Source organism: Octopus sinensis, linkage group LG10 (assembly GCF_006345805.1).
Source record: "Octopus sinensis linkage group LG10, ASM634580v1, whole genome shotgun sequence".
Lineage (NCBI taxonomy): Eukaryota > Metazoa > Mollusca > Cephalopoda > Octopoda > Octopodidae > Octopus > Octopus sinensis.
Genome location: NC_043006.1, coordinates 25,863,244 through 25,876,689, shown reverse-complemented (window position 1 = coordinate 25,876,689; position 13,446 = coordinate 25,863,244). Strand labels below are relative to the sequence as shown.

The 13,446-nt window shown below is 34.8% G+C and overlaps 1 protein-coding gene across 7 annotated transcripts in view; it reads left to right on the top strand.

Moving 5' to 3' along the window:
* Nucleotides 1-13,446, top strand: part of LOC115216756 (golgin subfamily A member 4) — a 158,989-nt gene that overhangs the window by 50,037 nt on the left and 95,506 nt on the right. For all 7 annotated transcript variants that reach the window (XM_029786316.2, XM_029786315.2, XM_029786314.2 and 4 more), the window contains exon 8: nt 614-845. In XM_029786316.2, coding sequence (XP_029642176.1) covers nt 614-845 — 232 coding nt within the window. The remainder of the gene's footprint in view (nt 1-613; nt 846-13,446) is intronic.

Here is a 13,446-nt window from a genome sequence, read left to right as displayed (position 1 = left end):
TGTATGAGTTTATAGAATATTTTTAAATTGATACATTCTGTTTTTATCATTGATAAGTTTAGTATTCTTCATGTTTATCTTTTTTATTTTATTTTATTTTTATCTAGTGCTTTTACTAACTTTCAAAAAAAAAATCAGTAAAATTTGTTAAATTCTTTTCATGAATTTCTAAAAATTGTTTCAAATTCATTAGTTATCTTTAAAACATTTTTCTTAATATAAACTTCATGGGGGTAATGACTGAGACCTTTGGCGTTATGTCATGCTTGAGAAGAAGAGCCATCAAGTCAAGCAAAATCACAGTTGTGACAGATACTAGTGTCATGCAAATTGTACTTGTGCCGGTGGCACATAAAAGCACCCCAGTGTCATGCAAATGACACCCATTACACTCTTGGAGTGGTTGGCATTAGGAAGGGCAACCAGCCATAGAAAACCATGCCAAATCAGACTGGAGTCTGGTGCAGCCTTCCAACATGCCAGCTCAGTCAAACTGTCCAACCCATGGATTAGGACGTTAAATGATGATGATGATGATGATGATGATATATATATATATATATATATATATATATATATCTTTTTAGCAAACATTTTCTTTTTTATTATATAGTCCAATAGCAGCACTGAAATAAATAGGCTTCAGAACCAAATCAAACAAGCCAGAGAAGTTATTGAGCAGCTAGAGAAGGACCGAGAGCTGGCAATAGCAGAGGGCAAGAAATCTGTGTATGAAGCTATTGAAGAAAAGGACAAAGAAATAAGTGAAATTCGGGCATCATTTCAAGTTTTACAAGGGCAATTCGATGACCTTGCACAGTCTAAGAAAGAAGTAGACAGGCAAGGTAACTATACATCTCATTTTCACCTCCACCTCTATTTTGACAGTAACAATCTTTTTCTGCTTTGATTATAATTATATTACTAACATTCATATTTTGCCACTTTCAACTAATGTACAAATATATTTTGATTTAGAATGTCCCAACAAGGGTACTGGCAAGAGTACCAACAGAGCAAAGAAATGAAGATGAAATTAAAATACATACAAGCAAACATGCATACATTCATATATACATAGATATACACGTGTGTGTGTGTATACAAACACGTTGAAAATGAATGGACATCCCTCATTTCATATATATATATATATATATGTAATATTGATAATAAAGAGAATGAAGAATTTGAACATTCAAACTTTATGTTTATTTCCAGTTAGTTTATTCATAATAATAGTCCAACACATGTTTTGACTGTACCAGGTGTTAAAGTCATTGTTACAGCTCTTTACATTATTAGAACGTTGTATTTTGTTATCAATCTTTAGATTGTTGTGGTTTGACATCAGTCTTCCCTTATTAGGGTTATAGTTTTTATTTATATGTTTGTTACAATCATTAACCATATCCTTATTTCTAATTTTCCTATCCACTTTAGTTTCATTTCCATGGACTTTAGTTTTGTTATCAGAACTAACCATCCTATTATTATTGTTGGCTCCTGAGTTAATTTGGGCTGTATTATGTTTATCGTCAATGTTATTAGTTTTACAAAATTTCCTATACCCAGCTTTTTCTAGACCTGTATTGTAATAATCTATATTTAGTTTTAAAATTTCTCCATTAGCAGAGAGATTAGAGATACAGGTTTAAATATTTTCCACTAGTTTGTCATTATGCTAGCTGAGTGGTTACTACTTATATTTATATATTTGAGGTTTTTGTTGGATTTGTGGTATGGTCAGTGAAAATTTGATTTAAGATCCAGTGTTATATCTACGAAGTTTACTGAATTATGTTCCTCTTCAATCGATATGCTAAGATCTAAATTTTTGAAGAATTTTTTCTGTATTTTTCTATATCTCTATTTGAAGGGTTAGTCAGTGTGAAAAGCACAAAAGCACATCATTTCTATATATAGTTCTCCTCCAACTCGAGCGAATTCCCTATTAATGCATGCTAGTATATAGATTTTGACTAAATCTATTACTTGCACTGAATCTATTGAACCCACCGTTATGTCCAACATATCTGGCCGATCTTCCTTAATCCAATATTTATCTTCAAATTTAATGATTGACTTTCTAGCTGTTAAGATAACATCTACCACATTTCTATTTCGCCCTGAGTTATCCATTGCATAAATTAGTGCTTTATTAAGTTGAATAGGGTTAATTGAAATGTAATAATTCAAGATATCTATTTGCAGCAATTCATTAGGAATATTATTGAATCATTTAATTACTTCTAATGAACTAGACCATAGTTTTAATCTAATGGTATTCTTAAGAGTATGAATATACTTATCGATGATGTATTTACTAACTTTACCTAAACCTAATTTGGAGGGGCAAATGTGTCTAACTGTGGGGTTTGTTGTGAAATTAGGTTTATAATCTTTAAGGTTAATGTATGCAGTTCTTGTTCATATGGTTCAGTTCTGTCAATTAATTCATATTTATCCATAATATCTTTTGCTTGCAGGTTAAGTTTCTTGAGGTTGTTAGAATTAGTAATCTTATAGTTCTTGATTATTTCTTTTAACCACGTGGTTCTTACTGCTTAGTAATTATCCACTACTTCTATTAATGCAAATAATACAATCAAATCTGAAATCCATCAAATGGCCTTGTAACTATAAAGTATGTAGAATCAATCAAAAATACATATTCTATAAGTAACCACTCCCTGTCTAGCCAAGAACAGTTGCTAACTTTAACAAACTTTGCTGCTACTGCTACTGAATTTTTCCCAAACAATCAGTTGAGAAAAACATCTCACAGAAGAATGTCAAGGTGTACTACAACCAAGTCTAATTCAAACTAACAGCAGAAGAAAATTGCTCTTCGAATAATGTCATACCCTGAAGAAATTGTACTAATAATGCATAAATCGTTGCATATGAACATGCAACAATATGCAGTTGGTGCAACCAAAACACATGTCAGACTATTATTATGAATAAACTAACTGGAAATAAGCATAAAGTTTGAATGTTCAAATTCTTTATTCTCCTTATTATCAGTAGCCAAGAAATAAACTGGAACATCAGATGAGAGCTAAAGAAAGGTTACTAAAAATGCACCGTCAGAAGAGACCAGCCTTGGCATTTTTGCTCTGCAAGATTTAGTATCTGTCTGGATATTATATCCCTCCTCATATATACAGATATATATATATATATGCATATAAACACACACACACACACACAAACTGTCTAACCCATGCCAGCATGGAAAACAGATGTTAAATGATGATGATATATATATATATATATATATATATTATATATATATATATATATATAATATATTTATATATATATATATATATAATATATGTATATATATATATATATATATATATATATAAACACACACACATGAAACGAAAATGAGCTAAGGGCAATGACATACATTTGAACAACAATGACAATTAAGAATATATTAAATAACATAAAGGATGAATTCTTTATTTGTTGAAACTGCCTCTTTTTCCTGAGAAGGTAAAGCTCAGTTACAATTTGTATGAACTCCAAATGAGAAGGGGAGATAATCTCAAGAATCAATAATTCACCAAAATTGACATACCATTAAGGAAAAACCAATATGGTTATCTGAAGACAAAAGGACAAATATGGATACATGTTTCTTCTTTAATAGATATCCTCAGCACAGTGATTGTGCTATCTTATCTTCATTCAGCAGATGAAACATTCGGGTACAAAAATAGTAGAACAAGTTATCACCTAAGTAAACTGCAGAAATGCAATAAAAATGAGCTAAGAAAAATAACTTAGAGTGACCAAAGGCATGCATTTGAACAGTACTGTCAAATAAAGATATATTAAATAATATGCAAGATAAATTCTTGATTTATTGAAACATTCAACCCTTCCAGAGAGGGTTGACCAAACATTTAGTGGTAATTGGTACCAACTTCAGATAAGGGAAAATAATTTCAAGAGTCAGAAATTATTCAAAACTGACATGCTGTTAAAGACAGTCTGTTTGTTTGAAGACAAGAGCACTGATGTAGACTCTGCCACTAATCAGAATTCTCAACACACCAGTAGCCATTCTCTGATATACTGATAAATAGACTGGCTCCTCTGATTAATAGCACTTACTGTAACTATAAGATCTCTATTGGTTTGTCTTCTGGATAGGAATGATATGAATAAAAATGTATATAGATGTATGGTAAAAAGTATTACATAGATTCAACTCCTAACTTTGTGAAGGGATGCATCTCTGTGTGTCATCACGTAATAATGATAGACTTAATTGCTTGTTTCATTAGCTGAGGTGATATTCAAATTCCAATGATCTTTTGTTGATTCTGCTATTCCTAATCAAAATCGCAGGTTACAATTTTCAGCTATATATATGTCAAGCAGTGGTTGTTATTATGAATGATAACCAGCATCTACTTAGCAAGTGTAAAAATTTGTTGTCAGTTGTAGGCATGCTTATTTTATAGAATTGACACATGTCGCTTTCACTGAATGTAGAGTGAGAATATGTACTAATAGGTAATCTACCAGTATAGATCTTATTTTCATGTATACTTAGGAACATCCAATATTTATTTTTGGATATAACTCCATTATCCTATCCATGAACTCCTTGCCCAACATCTAGTGTTTGAATTGTGTTTATTAAGTAAATTACATCTACTACCCATTACAACTGCTCCTCTTATTACATATCTTATTTGTTCTTTTTCTTATTACAATATAGTTTATTATAACTATTTTTATTGTTATCATCATTATAATCATTATTATTGTCTTTGTAAACATTTTGCTATCATTTTAATTTTACAATTTCAGTAATTTATTCATGTTAAATTGATATTTGTCATCTTCGGTCCTCCCCGTACACATTTAATATGTATATTTAAATATACTTCATGTCAAAAAAATATTCTGTATCATTTAGAGAGATCAAATAGTTTCAAAATGTTCTTCTATCTTATTACCTCTGCCTTAGCAGTATTGTTTTCAGTTGTGTTTGTTTGTTTGTCTGTGGACAAGATATCTCAAGAACTGCTGGATGGATTTAGATGAAACTTTCAGGGATGTTTGGTTTTGTGACTGCATGAAATGATTAGATCTTGGGATCAATTTGGTGCCAGACAAGGATTCTGGATTATTTTTCCATTTTTTTTTACTTAATTTTTGAGATTGGTCGAGTTCATTTTTAGTATTCTTGTTTGTGAGAGCAGTTGAGTTTATTTCAGATATTCTCGTTTTAAAAATTATCTCTGGCTAATCGTTGAAAGGATGTTGGTATTGCTTTGGCGGAGGTTTGCGCTCTCTGAGTGCTTTTGTTCATATTTAATATTACCTTTGATTGTTGCTGCAACTGTTAAATACTAGGATGGTAATCACTGCCCTTATATTTTAGTTGGATAATATTTCTTCCGATATTGACCCATACATTCTAGTATATATTTTTCTGCATTTTGTACTGAATATTATATTGTACTCTGGCACTCTGGACTTTTCCATTATTTTCTTGTTATAGTTCTGTAGTCACTACTACTATTAGTAATATTTATGCCATTATGGTTTGACATGTGTATGTATGTGTATGCATGACTGTACATATGGTTATATGTATGAGCATAGATGTGTGTGTGTGTGTATATGTTTATATGTACTTGAATATGGATTTAGGAACTTTACTATTTCAAACTAACTGCAAGAAATTGGTATGAGAATATGAAAGATCTTTAATAAAAAGTGTAAAATGGAATATAGTTGTATCTTTAATGTAACATATATTTTTAAAACTTTTTTTTTAGTCTCTACTTGTTTCAGTCATTTGACTGTGGCCATGCTGGAGCACTGTCTTGAAGGGTTTTAGTTGAACAAATTGACTCCAGGACTTTTTTTTATTTAAGCCTAGTATTCTACTGGTGTCTTTTATTCTACTGGTGTCTTTTGCTGAACTGCTAAGTTATGGGGATACAAATACATCAACATCAGTTGTCAAGCAGTGATTGGGGGACAAACATAGACACAAAGACACATACATAGATATATACATGTATGTATATGTGTGTGTGTGTATATATATATATATATTATATATATATATATCGTTAAAGAGAATGACAGAACATGGAAGATATGAGAATTTTTATTAATCACTACAATTGTTTCAATCTGTCTTGCATCGATCCCTCATGGATGGGATACTTAACAAGTGGTTTAGAAACATTCATTGATGTAGATGTGTCTCTTCAGGTGATAATTAGATATAACTTGTTAAAATAAACGCCTGTTCCACAAGGTATCTTCTCAGTTTGTGTAAAGGAAAGCAGCAAATTAAAAGATATAACTTCATTTAATAGAAGATCAGTAATAAAAAAATAACATGCAAAAATGAACCGAATACACAATACAGCTAAAAAAGTATTAAATATAACCGTTAGCATATATGGATGTATAAATGCCCTTATGTAGGTTGTATGGCACATACAAACATCCACAAAGATATAAGCATATGCACATGTGTGGTTTATGCACATATGTTCACATAGTGTATTAAGTAGCTACTTGGTGTTTATAAGAATGGGGAGGTTAGAGCTAAATTTAATTTGTCTGTACTTTAATTTGTGAATTATGATTATTAATTAGGTTAACAGTTACTCAAATTCATTCCCACTGCATTGTGTGAAAGTGCATTCATATGCATGTGAGCATCTTAAGAGTCTCTCAGAAATTCTATTAATGATCTTCTCATTGGTCCACAGAATACACAGGGATTCTTCGGAACAGAGTCGGCATCTCCTGAAAATGATTGTAGTTGTGTAGCAATTCTCAGTTTCATAAATACAGGAGGCTGAAAAGATTGGCCGTAAATAGGCTTTAATCTTCTAAGAATGAGAGCACAGTATCTGTCAGTAGTAGCTTTAGTCATGAACCTGGTTGGTCAGCAGACAGCCATCTTTAAATACCATTTCTATACCTTGTTCTTATTCTAAAGTCTCATTTATATTCCAAAGTCTTGTTTATTTTCAAGTGGCTTTAATAACATTAACAGTAGTAAATGTAACGTGTATAGTGATACTAATAACATCAGTAATTATTACCTCATTCTTCCCTGCTGAAGAATCTGAGTACTACCAGGTGAGTTCATAAAGTTCTTAGGTATGAAAATATAACATGGGGCATTATACTATTCCAGATAGTTTACGTCTTTCAACTTTGCAAGTTGTATGAGTGTAGATGTTGTTGACCAGCCTTTTGGCTTCTAAAGTTGTATCAGTGTAGACACTGTTGACCTGCTTTTGATTGCTCGGGATTATCAACTTTTGAGCTTCTCATGCCGGTGGCACGTAAAAAGCACCCACTACACTCTCGGAGTGGTTGGCATTAGGAAGGGCATCCACCTGTAGAAACTCTGCCAAATCAAGATTGGAGACTGGTGCAACCATCTGGTTCACCAGCCCTCAGTCAAAATCGTCCAACCCATGCTAGCATGGAAAGCGGACGTTAAACGATGATGATGATGATGAGCTGTTGGCTTCTTCAGGATCAATACCACTTCCGGTTTCAACTGCCAGTGTTTCTGCTTTGAGATCGTTCACAAGTTCCTGGTTGCATGATGAGGTATTAAGCTCAGCTGGTGTATCGGAGAATTGTGTATCTCCCCTTGGAGCCAGATGATTCAACAAAACCATTTTCTCCTTGCTACTCAATAAACATACATGGGTGCACTGTGGATTGCATTCTGTAATTCAACTTTTTCTATTGCTGGATTGTATTTTGAGAATTGCTGTTGTGTCTTCAGGAGCGCAGGTCTAACCTTCACTAGCCATTCTGGAAGTGAGGTCCCAGAAGTTGAGCAGCAGTGAAAACTGAACAGCTTCTTGTGAGGCATAATGTTAATGACCATACTGAGGAGGTCATCCTGCAGAGCATCAAGGAGTATGTGCTGCCAGTGACTTGCACTAAATCCCTTAGACTTCAGTGCCAAAGTAATGGCTTTCCATAAAGTTGAATTGAGCCTTTTGACCTGGTCATTCCCCACTGGATTGTATAGGGTTATCCTGCTGGTCACTATGCCTTTATCATGGAGGAATTGTCTCAGTTCAGCTGACATGAAGGCAGCACCACAATCAGAATGGATGAAAGAACGGAGTCCAAAAATCGAAAATAGCTGGCTGAGACAATGAATGACTGTAGTGGCTGATATATCTGAACATGTGAATGCAAATGGAAAGCGAGAAAATTCATTGGTAACTGTGAGTAGATATTTGTTGTGATTAGTGAATGGGAGTGGACCCTTGAAGTTTCAGTGGCCTTCACACGTTTGGCTGTCAGTGGCACAAAAAATCTAGGCAACAGTAGTAAATATAACATGTATAGTTATAGTAATAATATCAGTAATTATTACCACAATGATATAATATGGTTTTGCATGCCTTAATATGGACCAAGTTATGTTATACTTAATTTAATCTTCCTTAAGTCACCACACAAAATCAACCAAAGATGTTGAATGATTTTCTTGAAGCTGGTGACATGGTTGCAATAATGATTCTTGAATGAATCAGCTGTTACCCTAATGTAAACATACTGTCCTTCCCTTGTGTGTAGAGAACATTTAAATATGATGGGTTTCTTTCAGTATCTGTCTACCAAATCCACTTACAAGGTTTGGTCAGCCTGAGGCTATAGTAGAAGACACTTGCCCAAAGTGTCATGCAGTGGGACTGAACCCGGAACCATGTGGTTGGGAAGCAAGCTTCTTACCACACAACCACCTTTCTGAATAGGATACGAAGGATGTATATAGGCCTGTAATAGGGCATGTAAACATGGAACTTCATTCCTCTATGTGTATGCATCAACAGAAATGCTATTAGGTGGAATCATTTTATGGATATCGCAGTGGATAATTACAGAATTGTTGTAGCTCTTTGTTAAGTAAACTTACTAGTTGTTAGTAGGGGGAGTTACTTTGTATATCTAGATTATTTACAGAACAGGAAAGAGCAGATAATTATCACATTTAGTTGTTGGAGAAATTTATAGATTCGAAACATCTTGGTTTTAAAGATTTTATGCTTGCAGGAAAATACTAACACAGAGTTGCAGTTCAATATTTGGGTCTTAAGAAAGAGAATTTGGTAGTATTCAGTGGTACAGAGTTGTCAAGGTTTGTTGTTTACTTGGTTGTGCATGGGACAATAAATTCCAGTTAATACTAAATAGAATATTTTTGAACTTGTATGGTTTACCTATGTATATCTAGATTGTGAAGTGTCATTTTTCCCTTGGATTGTCAAAAGTTTGTGTATGTTGGTAATATCATATTTTAAACTGATTAGAAGTTGAATATATGTATACAGGGTGCTTGGGCTAAATTTGACATTTTTTATGCCTCCTTTTTTTAGAAACAGCCTGATGTATTAGTGAACATTCAACAGTGCTAGAGAGCATAAGGATTAAAGTTGTAGTTGAGAAAAAGTTAGCTGGCACCGAGGGCTGGAAGCCATCTGAATATTGGAAAAAAGTTACCATTATCATCATGATTCACACTGAATATCAAAATGCCAACATCATGACTGCTGCTCAATACTCTGTGACCACTGCAAAAGCTGTGAGATGTGACATGAACAGCTGCAACAAAGACTTCAAAGCCATGGCCAGCAGGAAGGGATACTGTAGTCATTTTGATTGCGTTCACATGCTGGAATTCATCCCCACATCTTTGAACAGGATCTAAGGTTCAATTCAGATGACTGTGAAGCTGCTGGAGACTGAGGTCAATCCCTTTTTGGAGAGGGTTGCTGTTGAAAGGCCACTATATGTGGCAACAGAATTTGGTTCCTTGCCATACCTCCAGAAAGAGACAGAAGTGGTTGTCAGAGAATTTCTATGACTTCACCTGCCCCAATGTCTGCCCTTCTAATTTTCCTAATTGTAATTTTCCGGTGGCACGTAAAAGCACCATCCGTTCGTGGCTGTTTGCCAGCTCCGTCTGGCACCTGTGCGGGTGGCACGTAAAAAGCACCCACTACACTCACGGAGTGGTTGGCGTTAGGAAGGGCATCCAGCCGTAGAAACACTGCCAGATCAGACTGGGCCTGATGCAGCCTTCTGGCTTCACAGACCCTAATTGAACCGTCCAACCCATGCTAGCATGGAAAGCGGACGCTAAATGATGATGATGATGATGATGATGATGTAATCCTAAGGGTTTACTTTGTGTAGAGCATGGTTGAGAAAGGCATCAACTACTCTGCCTGCAACAACAGGCCATGCTGTTTGGCCAAAATCAAGGAGGTGTATGAAGATCTTCCCAAGGACACAATGAGGAATGCATATACCAGATTCCAGAGCCATCTTGAGAGTGGCTACTATGAGTAAACTGTTATCTCCCAAACATAATCTTGTTGAAATTTTTTGATTTTTTATAAAACTTCTGTTTTTGGAGGAGATAGTGTGTTTTCTTGTCCCTGTATGCAAACTGTCAGATTTAGCCCAGGTATCTTCTCTGTGACTGTGGATGGTGTCATGTTTATGGTTCCTGTTCTGCTATAATGTTACTCATGAGGTAATTTCTATTTAGAGACCTGATTGAGGGATGTTGCAATTGAAATTGCTAGGACTATGATTACAGTTTTTCTTTTCAGACAGGATTCTACCACTTTGAGGAAAATGTCTTGGTTCAATATGTAGAAAAGGTGTAGATAGAAATTCCATGTGGAGTACTCAGTGCAAGCTATGGACGTACAAAATGTGCAGTGGGATTAAAGGAAGGTTAACAGAAAGTGGTCACTATGTGTGGAAGATATGGGAATTAAATTTTCTTGAATGTCTAGGATGATCCTTAGAAGTAGTTGATAGTTTTTGTTACTTAGGTTGCATAATTAGCAGTGATGGAGGATGTTCTGAAAGTATTGTTACTAGAAGAACAGGATGGAGAAAATTGTGAGAGCAGTTTCCTCTGATGGTAACAAAAGGTTTCTCTCAGAGCAGTGCTAAATGGTGGTGGGACATGGGCCACAAATAAGAAGGGTATGTGAAGACTAGAAAGAAATGAAACTTGTTTGGATGTGTAATATCAGTGTGTATGTATGACAAAGTACAGCTGTGTTCAGAGAAAGCTAGGCATAAGAGGAATCAGATGTAGTGTGCAAGAGAAAAGATTGCACTGGTATTGTCATGTGATGTGTATGGATAAGAACAGCTGTATAAAGTGCCAGTCCCTATATGTAGATGAAACTTGTGGAAGAGAAGGACTCAAGGAAATGTAGAATGAAGTAGTGAAGTATCTTAAGATACTGAGCCTCATGGTGGAGATAACGATGGACCAAAAGGATTGGCAACTCAATGTGCTTGAGAACACCCATCTATTTTGCTGAAAGTGAGGTCCTAAAAGCATTATGTTTATGTTTATACACTCACTGAACCCTACTCCTGCACCTAGTCTGTCCCATCCAGCTTTCTTCACCCTTTATCTTCATAACACCCATTCCTCCACTCATCTTACTATAGCACAATTCAGCTGCCATAATCATATAAAAGCAGAATATGCTTATATTTCATCCCCCTTTGTGCAGCCAGTTACCTTCCATTTTCCTGGAACTGCTTTCTTTTAAAATCTGTCTCTCATTCTCAACATCATCCTTTCCTTCTTTATTTTCTAACACTTACCATTTTCTATACCTCCCATGAGCTACACCTTAGGACTGCCTTTACCTTGTCTTTAACATCTGCTCTTATCTGTTATCATTCTCACTACCCTGGAATATTTACCATTGCTGGTTCCCCACCTTTGACTCCCACTTTCCATTGCCACCCCTTTGTACCCCTGACATCCATCTCAGTCACTGTACATCTCTCCCTCATGACCTTCACTCACCCCTGCATGTACATCATGTACACATTTTCTGATCTTCCTACAGGTTGGTTATACTGCTATTTATATCTTTCTCCTTCCTGAGCCACTCTTATTCCTTCATCTCCTTCTGCTATACTGATATTTACCATTGATCATACCTCCACCCTTGTCCCATTCACTACATTCACCTCTACACTCATTTCTAACCATCTGTCCATCTCCTCTCACACTTTGATGAACATATCCACTCACCCTTCCCAATTCTTTGTTCATATTCTTTCTTATACTAACATTCTTGTTTCTTGTGAGTATGCTTTTGATGCCTTGTCATCCCTATCAGTGTCATCTTTCCAGCTACTTCCTCTCTCTTTTATATAATGCAGGATAGTCATGTATTTCTTCTATCCAAGATACCCATGCCCTTCCCTCTATCATATTTTAGCTTCTCAATACCTGGCATAAAGCCACCCACTTTGTCATGGGTCTTCTTTTTGTTTCGTAAGTTATTTGATGACCTTATTAGTGATGGTGTCACAAAAAAGTGCCCAGTACAGTCTAAAGTATTTGGCATTAGGAAGGGCACCCAGCCATAGAAACCATACCAAAACAGACCTCAATTTAGTCTTTTGGCTTGTTGGATCATGTCAAACCCTCTGCTGTCAACCCATGCCAGTAGAGAAGATGGATGTTAAATGTGATGGTGATCATGATGATTTAGTTTTGGTGGTTGCAATTGGCTTCAGTTTGTTCAAAGTTGTTGGCTGTGAAGTATATTTTTATGTTGTGTTTGTTTATGTTTGTGGTACTTGTGATTGGGCTGCAAGTGTTTTTGAAGAACAGGCTTTGCTATTGGTGTAAGACTTGCATGATGAAAATTGTTCTTTTCCTGTTTTTATGTTTCTTGTTTATTGTAGTCTGGTATTATTTATGTATTGGGTTATTTCTGTCTCTTTATATTCCCCTTAGGTGTATTCGTCAACAATCCTTTCACTCATATGCACACACAGCTTTACATACTGTAAGGCTAAGGATACACATGTATGCTAAAAATCTATAAGTGTTTGGGTACATCTGGGTGTTTGTTGCTGTATATGTATATTTTTTTGTCTTTACAGATAAATATATATATAAGATCTTATGAGTGCATGTTTGATTCATGCATTTTTACTTGCACGCACGCACACACACGCACACACACATATGTAAAATAAATAAGGGTCTATAGAAAACTAGGCATTACAGAAAAAATTTCAAATATATTGGAATTGCATTTATTGTTTGGTTATGATTATTTCAATAACTGGTGGGATAGATAAATTAATTAATATGCTGGAACATACAAGTTCATGCAATATTAAAGTATGTAAGTATGGATATGCATTTACACAGATATATATATACATCTCTATGTATTTATAATAGCCATGCTAGAAACATTAGAATACTCCTGTACATAATTCATAGTAATTTAATCCATATCAATCTGACCTTTTTATAAAAATACCCAGTTTAAAATTTCTTTAAAAACAGCTTCTAACACCAACACTGAGTTGTTGTCGTGATGGTGGTGGTGG